General features: G+C 37.4%; 1 protein-coding gene across 4 annotated transcripts in view; it reads right to left on the bottom strand.

Moving 5' to 3' along the window:
- Positions 1-1,213: 1,213 nt before the first annotated feature.
- The window catches only part of ACBD6 (acyl-CoA binding domain containing 6), a 233,060-nt gene continuing 214,592 nt past the window's right edge, over positions 1,214-19,681 (bottom strand). For 2 of the 4 annotated variants that reach the window (XM_069065439.1, XM_069065438.1), the window contains 2 exons: positions 19,317-19,347; positions 1,214-8,818 (listed from right to left, as the gene is read on the bottom strand). In XM_069065439.1, the coding sequence (XP_068921540.1) occupies positions 8,664-8,818; positions 19,317-19,347 (186 nt within the window). In that variant the 3' untranslated portion in view covers positions 1,214-8,663. Of the gene's footprint in view, positions 8,819-14,341; positions 14,392-15,367; positions 17,509-19,316; positions 19,348-19,681 lie in introns of those variants that run through there. The other 2 variants (XM_069065441.1, XM_069065440.1) reach the window with 2 other exon arrangements.

The following is a 19,681-nucleotide window of genomic DNA, read 5'->3' as shown; positions in this document are numbered from 1 at the left end:
TAGTTGCAGAAGGCGTTTGCTGTCTTCAGAAATGACTAATTTTTGATTAAAGATGGTTCATTTAGACAGCTTTTAAATAATGGAATTTATTTGAAAAAAGTAACAAAATAGTGAAAACAAAATCCTGAAATTCACCTGAATAATGAGATAAAATTACAAATAGGAAAATTATGAAATACATGTTTTTCCTCATAAGGATCAGGCTTGTGATGACTAGAATTTTCTCTGTCTCAGAGCTAACAGGAAAATTTCAAGGTATGATGACCAAGAACTAGGTCTAACTGATTTCTCTTTGCCTAATGGCAATTAATAGACTGTTTTAAAACTCCTCATTCCTTGTGTATATTAAACCATAGACAAGGATTACAACTAGTATCAGGTATTCTTGAGATTGTTATTCTAGAAAGGGGCTATTTCTCTTCATTTAAAACCTATGTTTGAATACCACTTCCAGGGCTGTATCTCAAAGAGATCATACAAATGGGAAAAGGACCCACACGTACAAAAATATTTCTAGCAGCCCTTTTTATGATGGCAAAGAATTGGAAATTGAGGGATGTCCATCAATTGGGAAATAGCTGAACAAGTTGTGGTATATGAATGTAATGGAATAGTGTGCTATAAGAAATGAGGAGCAGGCAGACTTCAGAAAAACCTGGAAAGACTTAGATGAACTGAAGTTGAGTGAGGGGAGCAGAACCAGGAGAACACAGTAACAGCCACATTATATGATGAGTGACTTTGATAGGCTTGGTTCTTCTCAGCAATGCAAAGTACTTAGACAACTCCAAAAGGTTCATGATGGAAAATGCTGTCCACATTCAGAGAAAGAACTGTGGAGTCGGAATGTAGATTGAAGCATATATTTGCTCTCTCTCTTTTTTGTTTCTTCTTTTTTGTGGTTCATTTCATTGGTTATAATTCTTCTTTACAACAGGATTAATGTGAAAATATGTTTAACATGAATGTATATGTAGAGCCTATGTCATATTGCATGCTGTCCTGGGGAAGGGAGAAAATTTAAAACTCAAAAGCTTGCAGAACTGAATGCTGTAAACTAAAAATAAAGAAATAAAAACACCTATGCTTGATAATTACTTTCTCAGTCAGTTTTCAATATGTTAACTGTCCTTTAACATTATAGAGGAAAACCTATAACTCAACCATTATGAAATGGTACTGAAACAATTAAAAGATAACTGAGTCAATGCTTCAAATAATCATGAATCATTTTATTACCATCACAATATTGTATAAATGTTTCTCTGAGCAGATCAAATTCTGAATTGACTAAATCTTCTAATTCTCATTTTAAAAATATTAAAAGCTTATTATAATGGAAGAACAATTGAGGAAAGGGGGCCAGCTCTGAAGAGGCTACACTGTGAAGAAAGCAGTACTTTCTTGTATGTCACTCTGTATCTGGGGACATGATCTCATCCACAGCATGATAGCATCCATGCAACAGCAAGGTATTTTATAATGGGAATTTACCACAAGGAAAAACACAATGCCAAGTGTAGGCCACTTTAAACTACTTAGTGAAGGCTTTAGGGCATACTTTTGCGATATAAAATCTAAGTCAGTTTAAAAATCAGGCAAAGGTTTTTCTGGTGAGCAAGGGACAAAGAAGCTTGGAAAATGAAGAGACGAGGATCTGGTTCCTTTTATTTTGATCAATATTTTAACAATTCAAATAACAAATCACCACAGGAAAGGAAATTTAGTATGTACTAGCATATCACTAGAGAGTGTGCTATTTCCCACATTCTCCTATGAAGAGCATACTCTGATTTACTGAGGGGACTTCCAAAGCTTGAAATTTAACACCAACGTTGGGCAAATAAGATGTCACACTTCAGTTTAAAAAAAAGCACCTAAAAATCTCTATGTATAATTGAAACAGCTATTTAATGAGGTCTATTACTTAACCCTCCACCAAACAAAGCTCAGCCATACTGCTATCCTAGACCTGGTACATTACTCCTCAAAGATGTTGCAGTGTCCAGGACATGGAAGAAATAAGCCACAGCCAAGTAGTTAAAGCTGGCAGGAAGCAAAGAAATACCTATTTAATAAAAAGGTTCACTGGATAATAGCAACCTTTTAGTTAGAAAATGCTGAAACATTAAAAAAAACCTAACAGATGATTCCAGATCTCTGCTTCTACTGCTATACTTCTGGCTAAAGAGATTCAGACAGAATTATGTGATGTTTTGTATAAAATATGTGGAAAATGGTCAATAATTTTCACATCTTTATTAGAAACATGGCTATATTATGAGCTTAACTCTGAATTATGTTCTGATATTCATGTATTGTGGAAAGATTGTTTTTGAGAGAACCTATGAAACATTCCAAGACAACATTATGGAACCAATCCTCAATTATCTATGGTATTGGTGGAGTGAGTGGTGGTGGAGTATTCATACAGTTCTTACTCTGTATCCTCTGGCTGGAGTATCCTCCTTCTCTTTCTTTAATATTTTAAGTCCTAGGCATCCTTTAAAGCTCAATTAAATGGATTTCTTTCTTGAAATCTTCCTCAATCTCCCTTAACAACTTTCCTCTTTGTTTGTAATTGTAAGGTACTTATCTTTTATTACTATATATTACAGCTATGTCTAGGGAAGTTAGGTGGGATAGTGGATAGAGCACTGGGAGTGGAGTCAGGAAGACCCCAGTTCAAATCTACCCTCAGAAATTTACTAGTTGTGTGACCCTGGGCAAGTCACTTATCCCTGCTTGCCTCAGTTTCTTCATCTGCAAAATAAGCTGGAGAAGGAACTGGCAAATCACTCTAGTATGTTTGCCAAGAAAACCCCAAATGTGATGTCAAAGAGTTGGACATTACTGAAATGGATGTATAACATAGCTATGTCTAGTGATTTCTTAATCTACACTAAGATGATACACTCCATGAGGACAAAGGACTTTGTCTAATTCAAATTTTATATTTCCACCAGCAACTTGCATATGATCTGAATACAGTTAATTTTTATTTCACGTATTGTATTTTAGAGTTAGAGGGGACCTTGATGACCCATCTAGTCTAATCTAAAACTTTAAGGAACCCCCCTTTAAAACATTTGACAAGTAGTCATCTACTCTCTCCTTGAAGACTTTCAACATGGGGGAAAGAACCATCTTCTAAGGCTGCTCATTTCATTTTGGGGGCAGTTCTGATTGTCTGCAAGTTTTCCCCTGAAATCAAGCCTAAGTTTGCTTCTTTGCCACTTCTACTTGTTGATCCTGGTTCTGCCCTTAGGCCAAACAAAGCTCCTCTGATTCTTCTTTTCACAGGACAGCCCTTTAAATACCTGAACGTTGTTAACATGTCTCCCTGTGAATCTTCTCTTTCCCAGGCCAAACATTTATTGTTGAATTAACCAATCTTTATATATGACATGGATTCAAGGCTGTTTGGCTGCCTTCCTCTAGACTTATCCAGTTTATCAATGTTCTTAAACTGTACCACCAAGAACTGAACACAATGCTAAAGATGTGGTCTGACCAGGGCAGAGTAAAGAAGGACTTCCTTATTCCCATAAATTATGTCTTTCTAATTCAGACCAAGATTTCACTAGCTTTTTTGGCTGCCATACCACACTGCTATCTTATAATAAGTTTACATCCATGAAAATCCCCAGATCTTTTTCATACAAACTGCTATCTACCATGCTTCCACTCTCCCACACTTAGGAAGTTGATTTATATAATAAATATTATAAATGCTGTTGGATATATTAGCCTAATGAAGCCTTGCACTGAATGAGCAGAGGAGAGAGGGCTGGGTGTTAAGAGATCTCAGTTCTAGTCTGGAGTAGACTAACATCAGGGCTGGAGTTGGGGGCTGGTACAACAGAGCCATAAGGGCCTCTTATCATTAAGGAGTCATTATTTATGCTGCAATTTGCCATGCCAAATGAGGCTTTGGGGATTATCAAACTAAAAAAAAAAGATGGGCATCTGTCCCTCTTTGTCATTATGTCAACCTGGTCCCAATAGTGGTGCTGTCACTAGCTGGTTGGGTTAAATTGGATAAGACAGTGAATCTTTACACATCCCTAGTTTCCTCATCAGTTAAACAGGGTAACAGCACCTCTCCCACCTACTTCACAGTGAAGAAAAAAATGCATGGTAAAGCACTTTGAAAAGTTAAAATAGGCATTATTATTTAAATGATAGCTAATCTGTGTGGCTGTATGACAAGATTTTAGAGAGATTAAGTGGTAAAGGACTCAGCAGTTCACTCCAAGAATTCAAAGAGTTTGGCTCTACCCTTTGAAAGGTTTCTCCAAGATTTTTAAAAGGATTGTAGGATTCAAAGTTGTAAGGGACCTTAGAGATGATCTAGTCCTACCTTTTCACTTAAAAGTGATATTTGTGCTAAAAGGACTGTGTGATCTCCCTGATATGGGTGTTCCATTCGGGCGTGCAGCTCACAACCCATCCAAGTCTTCTTAATCAGGTCCTATAGTAAATGTCTGCAGAGTGGCTTCACACAAAGTAATAGGAGAGTTGCTATCTACAATGCCCCCTAGAATATACATTTGTTATCTTCCCCTCTTGCTACACGGCCAACCCATAATACATATATTTATCATGTCTTTTATCAATCTTTCCGCTTCTAATTCTTTGATGGTAATGTGCTGCAATCATCGATATCAATCCTACAAAGCATCTCCATTCCTTGTGTAACCTGCAGCTCTGATTCTTTATATTCCATAATCCATAGCCATAGAGTACCGGTATTAAAAAATTGTTTGCTTGTTTGTTTTTGCTGTTGCATTGCAAATGTTCAAGGCATTTACCTGAAGAGGTCTTGCTACACAAACTCTAGGAGGTAGTTTTAGCTGCTTTGTCTCTGAAACAACAAGACTGGACCAGATACTTTTGCAGCTCTAATATTCTGTGGTTTTATCAGGGTTTAGAGGGCTTATGTTGGTGAGAAACCAAACACACTCTACATACATACTGAGTATGTATTTTCCTTCACAAGTCATTTGGATTGTGACTAAAAACTATTAAAAGTATCACAAGTCCACAAAAAGTTTCTGACTCTTGAAATAGTGGGAAGGGCAAAGAAATAAGACTCAGGAAAGAGTTTGGGTGACAAACTGAGATATTTTGTTCTGTCCCCATTTGATACTTTATATGATCCCTTTCAATTCCTTATATGTAAAAGCTCACAGAATCAGAAGAAACCTTAAAGATGATCTTAAAGGGAGGTAATTTCTCTCTCTCTCACTCTCTGTCCCTCTCTCCCTCATTTTCCTGAGGAATCAACTGAGACTGAATGAAGTTAAGTACCATGCCCAAAGCCACGCAGCAAGGAAGTAGAAGACCTAGGATTTGAACCCAGGGCTTTTACTGCAAATCCAGAACTTAAAGAGAAAGTAAAACTTCGTGAGGCTGCAGAAGGAAAGTTTTAGGATGAGAATAAAAACTTTCTTGAGAGGTGTCAATCTGAAATGTACCTGGCCATGAGACTGCCTGGGAAGAACAGTGAAAGTTTGGATAATAAAGCTTCGACTGCATTTTTTTTAGAGTATAATTCAGTTTTTTAAAATGGAGACCAAAAGAGTTAAACGATTTTTACACTTCAGAGCTAGTAGTAATACTTAGCAAAAATTAGGCATTTTGGGTTATTAGACTGAAAGGTTTATCACATGTGTATTAGAGTTAAAAAAATCAGCAGTGATATTTTGATGGTGTATATTCAGTAAGAAGGGAAATCCTATTAAGTACCTTTGCTGGGAAATGGAAAAAGATGGTCAGCTATGCTTTCGTGTGTAGACATTGGTACTAGGGCACTTAGGACAACATTTTAAAGTAGAGTACTTAACTGAGAATTATATCAGAATGAAAAAAAGTGAAAAGTGATAAAGGCCAAAGAGTAAGGATGCACAGGATTACCTCAAATAAGATTTGAGAACTTTTTAGTTACATCACTTACAGATGATTTATTCTTCTAACTCAAAGACTGCTCTAGCCCCACAGAAACTGATGACTGAAGTACAAATCTTACAATGCTCTGTTGCATTAGAAATATCAAACAAGAAAGATCTGTAATCAGATATCTGAATCAATAAAAACTCAAACTATTCCTTTCTTCCCCAAAATAACAGTGGTATCTGAAAAGTTATTTTTAACATTTTTTTGGTTCTTATAGCAGAACTAGAAGTAACTGCTTCAAAATACTTCCCATTATATTTATGAATATGATTCATTTGAATTGTTATTGACATAACCCAGAATTCACAGCTGAACCCACACTAAAATATTTCCTCTTTTAAATCAGTTTGTTCAGAAGGTTTACAGCTAAAAGGGACATGGACAATCATCTAATCCAATCCCCTCATTTTATACAAGAAACTGAGGCCTAGAGAGGTAAAGAGACTTGCTCTAAGTCACAAACATTATTAGGGCCAGAATCTGAACCTATATTTCCTGACTTCCGGTAAGGTAATCTCTAGGCCAAACTACTGGAAAATCCAATTAAGTAGTATGGAAACATTAGCTCATCATGTCTTCACTATGAGAAGGTTCTTGGATAGTTGAGTTTCTGCCTCAAAATATATTCTTTGCTTAAGAGTAGCTCCTCTACTTTTGATAAGGAAACCTAATCTAAAATGCTCAAGGTAGGAGCATAGTTATTTCTACAATAACTCAAGAAGAGTTAAAGGGGAATCACAACCAGGTTTCAACTGTTGTAATGGATAATGCCAATGCAACCCTTATGATACAGAGATAATTCACAGGCTGCTATGTATGATAATAATATTAACTACTTCTGGAAAACAGTTCTTGAATTCAAATCTTGGTAACTTAATGAAAGAGTTTAATATTTTGAAGCTGGCTTTATAATGCATTTGATATTTCTAAGTTGATGGCTATATTCAATTAATGACCTAAAATTGTAAGAGAACTCAAAAAAATCTTAAAGTGAAATAAATAAAAAATAAACGCTTTCACTTAAATCCATTGACTTTGCTTTGATGTGAGAGAACAGGAAACTAAAACTTGGCTAATACATATCAAGGTGGAACTGCCAAATGTTGACAAAAGGCAACAGTGTTTTGCACAGAGGAGATGCTTAATAAATGTTTGCGGAATCAGGTGAAGAGAGGTCAATGGGCCCATCATGCAGCTGCCCTTTAAGACTGCATAGAACAAAAACTTTACTAAATTTTCTCTGTTACTAATATGCACAAAATAACATTAATTTTAAAAGGGCATGCAACAATTTTTACATTTTGGCTGCAATTAGGTGAGGAGGATTCTTACACACACAAGGATACACAGTAGAATAAAGCCAAAGTGAGCGGTGATGTAGCTTGAATGCTATGAAAGGAGCTCCAAGGTAACAGCAAAGTTCTTTAGGGATGCCAGTGAAACTTCAGGAGGCTCTATCATGCATGCCAGATTTTTAAACAATTAAAAAACTGAATACTGGTGAAAGATGCTGGTCAATATTCTAGAAGATCTAAGTCTTCAAGTAAGCTTGAGAGCAACCCAACAGGAGAGGCACTAATCAACATACCTGACTTCTGCCATGGAAGCACTCCCTAGGGGGTATAAGCTGATGGAAAGCTTCAATACCCACCTAAGTTCTGAGACACTGCCTATTATTATTTTGATGATATTGATTACAAACCTCAAACTAACTTCCTAATGAATAAGCTACTTGATCTGTACAATAATAGTTTCCAAAAGAATTTCCTGGATTGGGTTGAGCCAGGATAAAAAGGCAAACTTAGACCCCAGGATGGACACTGACATACTGCTTAAAAAGCATCCACATGCTTTTATAACAATAGAGGTTACCTTGGTGTCCACTCCACCCTCAAAAGCACTAGGTAATAGTGCACCATTTCACACTAGACCTTAAAAGACTCTTACTTAAAATAATGCTGAAATCCTTTTGACATAAGTATATCTGGAGGGAGAGGGTTTGGTACTTAGAAAAATCCTTCTCTCTTCTCCCCCCAAGTTGGCTAGGAGAAGAAAACTGGCTTAACTGGTTCTTTGTCCATCATCAACATCTCTTCTTCTGAGAGAATTTATTGGATTCAATTCTAAAACACGCAAGGTTTGCATAAAACAATTGATTTTCCTTATACTTTCCACATTCCTCAAAGAATGCAAACATTTTCCTTATTGTTTTTGATCATGACCTCCTCTTTCCTTCTCATAACTGTCTGTCAAATAAGGAGTACACATGGAATGTCTACTTAGTCCAGTTGTGTTGGTGCCACTGACCATTTGGTTACCACCAAATAAGGTATTTCATGAACAGATGCCCTCATTTTCTGCATGAAACGGTCAGTTTTTGCTTGTATATCTATATTTTAAAGAGCAGCCTCATTTGATATTGTGAAAGATGATCTGCTTTCTTTCCCCGCCCTGTCGAGCAGTGATAAGTATGAGAGCATGCTCAAAAGACCTAGATCATATTATGCAATGCACATAAGTTCATCTATTCTCCCCAATGTATGCAGATAGCATGAATAGCCGAGGCTTTGAACCACCAGTCAACATCTCTGAGTGTCTATTCCTCGTGAGCATACCAAAGAAGAGTAGCGAAGGGTTATTATTGCAGTTTTCTTTCATTCCTCAAGCCCTGGGCTAGGAAAGGCTGCAGCTTCCCAGCTGTGGAGTTAAGCTTTGCCAGCTGTGTGTTGCTGTAGTACTAAAGAGACAGCTTTACAGCCTGTCACCTCCTCAGGCAGACAGCCCTCCTGGTCTCGTAGGGTGGGGTCAGCTCCACACTTCAGCAGCAGTTCCACAATGTCTAAGAACTCACAGGCAGAAGCTAAAGAAAAAAAAAGGTTAGTATGATATGAATGGAAAATATAATACCTCATTAGCAGTGATAATCCAAAAACCATAATATAAACAATGATTAGTATTTACAATGCTGATAGTACATCTGAATACTCAAGAGTTACAAAAATTTAGTCTGTTCATTGCCTTGAGAGGGATATATAAATATATAAATATTTGGCACATTTCACAGAATTACAGACACTCAATTATAAGGGACCTCAGAAGTCATTTATTCTGACCTGTATCCAAACAGGAATGAGAAAAATATTTAATTGTGAACATGTAGATTTTAACTTAGTGGTTAAATACATGTAATAACTTTACTTTGGGGGTCCACTTTGTGGCACCCATGCCATGGACTGCCTATGATTTATCTAGAAAGTTTCATGTTGTTTGTTCTGTGTCTAAACAGCTCAGATTTGCTAACAAATTCCAATTAATCTGCTTCATCATAATGGCCATCTGGGTTAAAAGCAGTATTTCAGGTAGATTCATTCCATGCAGGGAAAATGAGTATGGAAGGACCATGTGGAATATGGAAATTTCCCAACTATGCCCTTCAGAAGATGCATTTATGGGGGTAAAAAAAAAAAACCTTAACAAGCACAAACTATTAATGTCAGTTATCACACCTCTTGGCATATATGGTAGGATTTTTATTTTAAATGATTTTGTAATGGCATTCCCTTTTCTTCCTCTGCTGGTGCATTACCTTAGGTAAGGAGCAAAATGATTTCCTTGACCATTCAGAGTTCTCCCTAAAGGTGCTGGAATCTTCAAACTCAGTCTGGTTATATGGCCTGGTAGCTACTTTTTGAGGGAACTGACTTTCAAAGTCACACTTCAGGGGTATCTTCCACCTGCACACACTTCCCTCTTCCCCCAGTCAGTTTTAATGATTCTTCAAATGGTAGAGAAAGAAGAAGAGGCTCAGGGAAAGCCCAGAGGTGTCTGTCTGTCTGTCTCTACAGTCTACCATAGCCATCTAGATACTGCCCTCAAGAAGCTCTCATTGTAACAGGGAAGACAACATGCAAAAAGCTGTAGCCATACAAGGCATATGCACAGTAAACGCAAGGTAATCTCACCATGAAGGCACTAGCAATGGCGGTGGTAATGGGAAAATGCCGTTAGGCAGAGGCCCAAACAAAAGATAGTCACTTGGCATGCAAAAAAATAACATTAAAGATACATTGCCAGATAGTCACTGTGAGAAGGAAAAAAACGGCTAATTTATTCTTTATATAAATAATCATGTGAATCTATGTTATGAGCCTTCCTACTGTTACTAGAATGAAAGTGTTTCTGGCCGTCAATCTCTACTTACTTCGGTGAAATATTTGGATATGCTTCAATAAAATCAGGTCCTTTCACCAACAGTGAATGAAGACTGTGCCTAACATATTAATCTGTAATCCCAAATAATAATAACCAAGACATTTCAGATTAGATTTAGCTCAATCCTACTCTGAGACTGGACATGATCTGCTACTGTGATTTGACAAATATCTGTTACTGATGAAGATAAAACCCATTTAGCTTCCCAAGGATCAGGGGCATAATTATGATGAAACTACTTTATGAGAGGAGTGACATGATCTTTGCACACTTACATATGTATGGAATTTGAACTTTTACATACTATGCCTACTGGCAGGAATGAACAAAATTTAAGATAAAATCTATCTAATCTAATCTAAATTAAACATTTAAATATAGTATTTAAGGCATGGATAAACATTTTAAGTATGTCATCAGTCAGAGATATAGTATAATCACAGGGAATGCCTATTATGTGTCAACTTTATTAAAATGCTTTTTGTGTTTGTAGAAAGAGGAAAAGCAGTGAATTATAGAGATAAGATAAAGGAAATAAAGAGAAGACAAGATTCTTTAGCCTAGTATTTGACAAGATGAAGAACCCACATATGGGAATACTCTACTAGAAGATGGTAAAGTGGTGAGTGAAGGAAGCATATGAAAGGTAACTCCTGGAATCTTTGACAAAGAACCACCCAATTGGCCTCTACTCTATATTGCTTTTCACTGTTAGATAATTTTTCATCTGTTTGTGTCTTATTTTTCTATTTAGATTATAAGATTCTTGAGGGAAGAGGTCATGTCTTATGGCTTTTTGTATCCTCCACAACACTTAGCATAGTTTTGGGCATTTAGCAGGTGATCATGAAATACTGATTGACTAGTATCTGCATCTTCAGTTAAACACAGGATACAAATTGTTTTTAGATGTGATCTAACAACTTCCCACTTTTTCAAAACAAGACATAAAAAAAGGCAAGGTGAAGATAGGAGAAATGTGCTAAGAGGGAAAATGGGTTGAATTCTGTATGAAATTAATGAGGAAATGTGTTGGTGCTCACATTGTGCTGGGAAATCCAAAAATGGTCATCAACCCGTCTCGGAAAAGCTTGAAAAAGTCTCTAGGGATTTGAACAGCTGCTGAATTTATGGTACCCTGGGAATCTCTATTTGTCAAGTGCCAGAGAGGCAGCCCTGACACTGGCACAGGTGAAGATGAATTTTCATTCAGCACAGTTCGCCTTCTGACTCCATTAATCCTCAGGGTTTTGATGATGAATTTCTTTCTTTCTTTTTTTAAAATTTTTATTTATTTTCACTCTAATGTCTCCTCCCACTGCCCTGCAACAGCATGGAAGGAGCAGAACAGATGGTGCTTTACAGGGAAGATAGAGAGCCCATGAGGATACAAAGCCAGCCCACTCTGAAATCACATGACTACATGTGCAAGGAAAAGCCTTGATTTCCTCTGGGAGACATAGAAGCAATGATGTTAGTATTCCCGGTGGAGAGAAGGGAGGGGGGAAAGACTAACAGGCCATTTATGACGAAGACCACATTCATACCGATCAACTCTTCAACGAGAACCATATTTAATCATAAAATAACAGAAGCACCAATTCCTGAAGGTCAGTGAATACTAAAGTACAATGGAGGCAAACAGGTGCTGTAGTAAGTATGTTGCTACCCAATGTCCATGTGGTATGAACTGGTAAGGAAATAAGATTAGTAGAATACTGGCCTCTATTTAACCCTTCTATTGGCTCTGACCCCAGCTTTAATCGGAAGGGGCCAGTATTTACAACCCATCTAAGGATGGAGTTTGACACCTGCTGTAATCACAAAAACTGTCATCACAAGGACAGCTGTCATGCCAAACTGTAATTAATAAAAAAAGAATGGTTAGATCCTAGCGAAATCCCCAACATCTCACTGTTCTCACTCACTAGACTGAACCATATTTATAGTTATAATGAAGTTCCTAAAATAGTTAAGTATACTGAAATAAAATTAAATCAAACAAGTAAATATATATCGAATAGCTTGATGTTAACCTAGTAAATTAAAGGAGATTTTGTTTTAGTTTAACTTAATGGAAAAATGAATTACTTTTAAAGTAGTCATATAATTTATGTAATTTCGTTTTATGAGGCATTTTAAAAATGAATACTTGCACTTTTTAAAAAGTTCACTTTAATTTAAAATATTTGCTAGGTTACCAACCATTCAACAAATTATATTGTTTCAAGTGTCTACCTATCTTAATTATTAGTGTTATCACATTTGTTTTCTTTACAATGATTAATAAAACTACTTTGAAAGAGAAGGACAGAGGCTGTATCTATCAATGAATAATTTGGGGTGTAAGATTACCGAAATGAAATAATTTTTTACAATGGCAACACATTCATTGCACAGGAAAATAGAATGCAAATATAAGTATATGAGGGTGAAGACATAGTTCTCTCTCTCACACACAGACAGGCAAGATACACACAGAGTTATCAATAGGCTTGAAAAATGACTTGACCAAGGTGATCAATGAGCAGCAAAGAAGTTGGGTTTGCATTTTACTATTGCACCTATGTACCACCCAGAGAATCTAATGTTTAAAAATTGGTGGGATGGTTGAGTTTTTTTGTATTACTCATAAGATTATCTACCATGGGGATTATCTATGGCAAATATTTAATCCTGAGCTGACCCCCCTTACAGCCCAGCAGGCTCCAGAGTGACTTCTCCTCATTGTCCAGCTGGTGTACGCCCAGGGAATTCAAACTAATTTTAATATCCATCCAAACAAAATATAATTAAGAAGGCAGGTCATATGTGTAAAAATCATATAATGCATTTCAAAGTCAAACAGAAATGACATTTGAATCATCCATTGTTTTGAATTATCCCTACCACTGCCCCCCTTCCATTAATATAGGCTTTATGGATATTTGTTAAATTGTAGGGCCCAGCCCTAAATTAAGATTTTTTTTTTTTGGTAAAGGAAAATACAAAACACATAGGCATGCACTGGAAAATTCCACAAAAAATGACCATACAACATAACTGAGAATATATTTATATTTCTTTCATTTCAAATAAAGATTCTTTATTCATTCTCAACACATTTTTTTATCTGTCATTATTGTTACTGTCTTCTTAAAAGTAGCTAGCATTTATATAGTACTTTTAAGTTTGCAAAGTGCTTTATATATATATATATATATATATATATATATCTTAATTAATCTTCACAAACCCCTATCAGGTAGGTTATATTATTATCTCCATTTTACAGATGAGGACACTGAGGCTGTGAGGGTGACTTGGCCAAATTCACACAGCTTAAGTAAGAGTGAGACAGGATATGAACTCAGGCCTTTCTGACTCCCAAGTCTAACAATTCAATATATATTTGGCACTAGACAAAAAAAAAAACCTTTTTTATCAGCCAGAGTTAGTAGAAAAAGTACAGCCTGTATTCAGATATGCTACATGATCCCATATTCATGTCTTAAGTGTGGTGACTCGTCTCTAGAGTTGCACACCATCTATTTTCTCACAAGGCCCATGCAATCTGGGCAGGAAGTACGGGCATAAGGATGTTCTCACCTGGAGCAGTAAGTGTAGGTAAACATCTAAAGCATGTCTACAAGTCCAAAAACTGAGCCTCTTCCTCTAGACTTCCCTATTTCTGATGAGGACACCACCCTGGGTAATTTTTGACTCCTTTTCCTTCCCCTTCATATTCAATCAGTTGCCAAGTTTCATTGAGTCTACCAGTATATCTCTCTGTCACACCAACATGGCCACCCACCTTAGATGAGGTCTTTATTAACCTTTGTAATAATAATTAATAATAGCAATAGTTAGCACTTACATAGGACCTCCTATGTAGTAGGCACTGTGTGTGCTAAGCACTTCGCAAATACTTCATCTGAGCCTCACAACTCTAGAAAGCAGGTGCTACACACTTAGAATCTGCCCAGGGTTACATAGCTACTAAGTGTATGGGGCTGGATTTGAGCTGTCTTCCCAACTCCAAGTTCAGCATTCTATCTATTGTAACATCTAGCTACCTGAATTTGTCTGAACTATTCTTAAAAACCTTCCAATTAGCTTCCTTATTTATAGTTTTTGTTCTCTCCAATTCATCCTCCATTCAGCTGCCAAAGGAATTTTCCTCAAGTATGCATCTGTCCATGTCACCTTACAGTCCAATAAGCTTCAGTGGTTCTCTCTTACCTACAGGATCAAATACAAAGTCCTCTGTTTTACATTTAAAGCTCTTTAAAACCTGACCCTCGCTTATCTTCCCAGTCTTCTTATACCTTACTCCCTTCTGTCCACCCTGGGGATCTAGTGACACTGGCATTCTTGCTTTTCCTCAAGAGTTAATTCACATCTCACCTTCTATGGAAAGCTTTTCCCCATTGCTCAGCTGCTAATACCCTTTCCTCTGAGATTACCTTCCATATCTATTCCATCTTTTGTTTTCCCCATTAAAATGGAAGTACCTTGAGGGAAAGGAATATTTCTTCCCTTTTTTCTCCCCAAGCTTGGCATACTGTCTGGCATGTAATAAGAGCTTAAAAAAGGCTTGTTAACTGACTATTAAACTGTCAAAATAATGTTCCTAAGGAAAGTATGACTGGCCATCATGGTACTCCCCTACTCAAAACTTTTTATTATGCTTCTACTAATTCGAAGATAGAATGCAAACTCCTGTGGCTGGACATTCACAGGCTTTCCCAATCTGGCTCCCATTCCCCTTTCCAGCTTTATATCCCCTACAATTCCAGTCAAACTGAGCTATGAGCTTGTTCTTGAACTCGGCATGTCAGGCTCTGCCCTCACTCACTGCTCCCAGAGTGTCCTCTGTGCCTAGAAGGTGCTCTCTTTCTTTCTCGTTTTAGCTTGCTTTTCCTTCCCTCCCTCTCTCCAAGGATCAGTTCAAGTGCCAGCCCCTCAGTGAAACCTTCACAGATGCCCTTCCATCTCCTCAAATAATTTTGTATTTATTTATCTGTATACCTTTTGTATCCTCAGTGGAGTATCAACTCCTCGGAGGTAAGGGTTTTCTCATTTTTGTCTGTGTCCCCAGGGCCTGGCACAAAGTACTTAATCAATGCTTTTCTTGTGTTGTTCTGGTATGCTTTATTTTTTAAAAAATAATTTATTTTTAGTTTTCAACATTCACTTCCATAAGATTTTGAGTTTTAAAATTTCTGCCTCTCTTCCTCCCTTTCCTGCAGATGGCATGTAATCTGATACAGGCTCTATATATACATTCATATTAAACATATTTTCACATTAGTCATGATTAATCAATGCTTTTTTTTTTTAGAAGTTACTCAAACATCTGAGATGCTGAAGAAGTATCTGAATTGAATTGGCAGGAGTCTTTTTTCCCTCTGAAAGTGCTTTCTTATATTCCCTGGGTGAAAACCAGAGATGGCTTCTTAGGATCGATCAGATAGTAAACAAAAGCATCCACTGTCCATTGGCAGGTGAAACTCTTTTTTGTTGGAGGGGCAATTGGGGTTAAGTGACTTGCCCAAGGTCACAGGCTAGTAAGTGTTAAGTATCTGAGGCCAGATTTGAACTCAGGTCCTCTTGACTCCAGGGCTGGTGCTCTATTCACTGCGCCACCTCACTACCCCACAGGTGAAACTCTTTAAGAACCATAATGATAAAATATGTATCCCTCATTTTAGGATTTGGAGGCATCTTAACCTTGAAGAAGAGTTTCTTTTTCTCTCCTTTTCCAATTCTCTGTAGTTATTAGAATTATGTATTATTACCCTGAAAACACTTGGCAATCATCACCACTGGAAACCAATGGTGTTCATCTATTCCAGAAATAATCTGGGCAGTTAATATTTCTCCCCTAAGGTACTCTTTTCTTCCCAGGGCCCTATTTAGCCTGTGATCCTTCTCCTTTTTCTGTATCTCTGCTATATGGCTGTTGTGGTTGGTTGGTAGGATTCTATGTATGAGTGAAAGGCAGGTTAGAAGTTTTCAAAATACTCTCTGGACTTTGTTGGCTGGCTCCAGGTTCAGGCACTATTAGACAGAACAAAGTGTCTGAGCTTCAGAATCTGGATATAAATGACAGGATGAAATACAATCTAAAGGGAAGGGTGCAAAAAGAATGCGATGCAAAGTCTATGCCAATGGACTGTGATGACTGTGTTTTCTAAACTACGAGTTTTGGTGAAATATTGTGGTTAGGCTATATGAAAAACTAGCTGTCATTTGGAATTTTTATCCTAATATATCTCTTACTTAATAGTGATAGAAGGAAGTTAATGCTAGTGCCTTTCGTCAGAGATTATTCTCCAGTTTTTCTTATTTTTACATTGTTTTTTGAATGCTCTCTCCCCTATCAGATTGCAAGCTCTCTGAGAGCTCTTATCCTTTGAGGGCAGGGACTATTTTGTCTCTTTGTATCCCCAGTGCTTGGCACAGTCCTGGCACATAGTAGGGGCTTAATAAATGTTTTCTGACTTGGCAATAGGGTAAGTGACCATTTTTTGTGCATGCTCAGAAGTCAGGTTAGGGTAGACAATAATCAGTAGGGTGTCTTCAGGAATTGCTTCAGTAGTAATGTCATAGCTATACGCTTCCCTACTATAGGCCCTCCTTCTCTCCCCCCTAGAGGCAGCACACACTCTGCAGATGAGTAAACACTTTGGGATTTGTATACAGGAAGGACAGCTGGATCCAATGATATGTTTTCCTCCACTAAAATCTTACCCTAATGCCTCATGGCTTTGTGGTAACCCAGGTTTTCAAAAACAAGGTCCTTCCAAGCTGGATAGGCTTTTTGTATGATCTGGGGAGACTCTGTATGTTTGTCATCTGAGGACCAGTCCAGCTAAATTCAGAGAGGTTCATCACCAGAAGGGATGTCACTAAGTGGTGAATCTGTTGCCTTTATATATTCATGAAGATAATTTCCTATGGCATGAAGGAGTTATGATTTACATTGTTGGAGGGAGTAACCACCCTGATGAAATCCAGGATCCTTATAATAGTGAAATATATTATAATCTGTACATGCTGGTTCATTTCTCAGAAGTTTGAGGAGCATTTAGTGACATTTAAATTTGGTTTTTCGTATCATGCACTGGGTGAGGTACACAGGTGGGATAAGTCAGCGCAGTGAACAAAAGAAGGGCACTTGAAGACTGTGATGGTGGCAGATGAATGACAATACAGGTCAGGCATGCTTATAGTGGCATCTGGGAGTCTCTTATCCTAGAATTGGTAATTTTTAGTTCAGAGGCTTTAATATTGGTGGTCATGCATCTTTCCTTGTCATACCTATGTGGAATCTTCTAATGGCAGCACACAGAGCTAAAATACAAAAAAACTATGCTATAGAAACATCTTTTACATGTGTTCTCTAACTATAAAGGTGGAGGACTTTAAGAGCCCCATCTTGTACTGCTTAGAGTTCTGGGCTTTACTGGAATATCTAGGGAACCTTTTTTTTTTCTTTTCTTTTCTTTTTTTTTTTAAGCAATCGGGGTTAAGTAACTTGCTCAAGGTTACACGGCCAGTTATTTCTGGGTGTGGTGCTGAGCGTCTGAGCCCGGGATTCGATCTCCAGGTCGTCCCAACACTGGAGCCGGTGATCCCACTCGCTGAGCCACCTGGCCGCCCCTCTAGGGAACCTTTAATTTCATTCCTGCTATTTATTTATGAAGATTCCAGGATCTGAGGATTTATTGTGAAGTTCAAAAACTCCTGTAAAGACAACATTTTCCCACTCCATCTCCACATTTTCTAAGCTCTACAATTTAGGTGCAAGAACTGGATGTATTGTTATTTTTCCATGGTTTCAGCATTGGATTTCCTGTGGTCTATTCTAATAGACAAGTACATTTTGGGTCAAAATCTCCTCTCCACCATCTTCCGGGATTTAGGAGTTTTTCTGCTAAATACTAACTCTAGTGGTTATTTTAAACTATTTTAGATTGAAGTATTCTTATTCTTTCCCAGTGAGGCATATAAATTATTGGTTTCAATTTACCTCTATATAAACTGAGAAAAAATCCTAACCAACTTGAGGGAGTTAAAAATAATATATGTGAAATCCTCTGACGGTAAAAATGCTATGTTAGCATTACTATATCACTGTTATTGATTTATTTTAATTATTCAGTATTTTGCCAAAAATTTTAAAAGTGGGTCCAATTAAGTAAGAGAGATGATCACTGTTGCTGTCTTAAATCAGTTAGTTGTTTTAGTTTTAAAGGCATGAAATCTAAAAATATGTTATATTTTATCTTATAAAGTATGGAAATATAATAAGGTAGTTTAGGGAAAGGTGTGTAGTCATGTTTATTTATTTCAGAGGAACATCCAAAATTCAAATGACATTAGTAAACTAACCTCATGGTGACTGATTAAATATGAAATTAGATTTAAGAAGAAAGGCAGTGTGGTATGGTGGGAAGAAGTTCAGTTTTGGAATCGGGTAGACCTGGGTTCATCTGCCTCTAGAACATATTAGTTATGTTAAAGCTCAGAACAAGTAAATTAACCTGTCAGTTTCCCAGGCAAATCTCTAATAAGGCTATAATTTATTAATTTACATTGGTGGAATTTTTTTCATATCAGAGTTATTTGCACGGATGAACTCACAAATATGGATCCTTGACTCTATTCCCCACCCCCAGAAGGTATAAGAAGTTACCTAAGATGAATAGAAACACCTTTGCTGTCCCTCCCACAGAAAAGCCATGCTTTCTTATATATCTGACATTTTCTGTTCTTTCCCACTTTCCCCTCTAAGATTTGAAAAACGTATCCATTAATGTGACCATGAAAATATCTCTTTTCTAGCCTAGGTCGAATTTCATAGTTGAAGGAGAGAAGATTTAGCACAGGGGCTAGACTTTTGATTTCACTGGCATAGGGAATTCCCGAGTAAGGGAATGGCCAGCACCTTTTTGGCAACTCATAATCTTGGGCAGTCCCCTTGAGCGCTGAGGGCTAAGTAATTTGTTCACAATACCAGCTAGCACACATAAACGACAGGACTTGAGCCCAGATCTTCCTCGCTCCAAGGCCAGCTCTTTGGTCACTATGCTATGCCTTCTCTCTGAAGATATAGAATAGTATAAATTACAATTCTATAACATCTATCAATAGCTTACCGTAATGTAGGGCTGTCTGGCCTTCATTGTCCTGCAAAGAAAGGAGAAACACATTTTAGAATTCCAAGAAAGTGATATGTTGTTCAGTCATATCTGACTCTTTGTGACCCCTTTTGGGGTTTTCTTGACAGATACTGGAGTGGTTTGCCATTTCCTTCTCCAGCTCATTTTAGAGACGAGTTAACCCTGAGATAAACAGGGTTATGTGACTTCCCCAGGGTCACACAGCTAGGAAGTATCTGAGGTCAGATTTGAACTCAGGAAAATGAGTAAAATATTAAAAAAAAAATTCTCACAGCAAGCTCAGTGATAGGGAAACACATTTCAATCAGCCTTGCCGTGGCCCCCCCCCCCCCCCCCCCCCC

This window comes from Petaurus breviceps, unplaced genomic scaffold (genome assembly GCF_028583685.1).
Source record: "Petaurus breviceps papuanus isolate PSGF00001 unplaced genomic scaffold, PetGlider_PUasm1.0 90692, whole genome shotgun sequence".
In the NCBI taxonomy this organism is placed as follows: Eukaryota; Metazoa; Chordata; class Mammalia; order Diprotodontia; family Petauridae; genus Petaurus; species Petaurus breviceps.
Note: the sequence above shows the minus strand (reverse complement) of the source record. Positions and strands in the feature narration are given on the sequence as shown.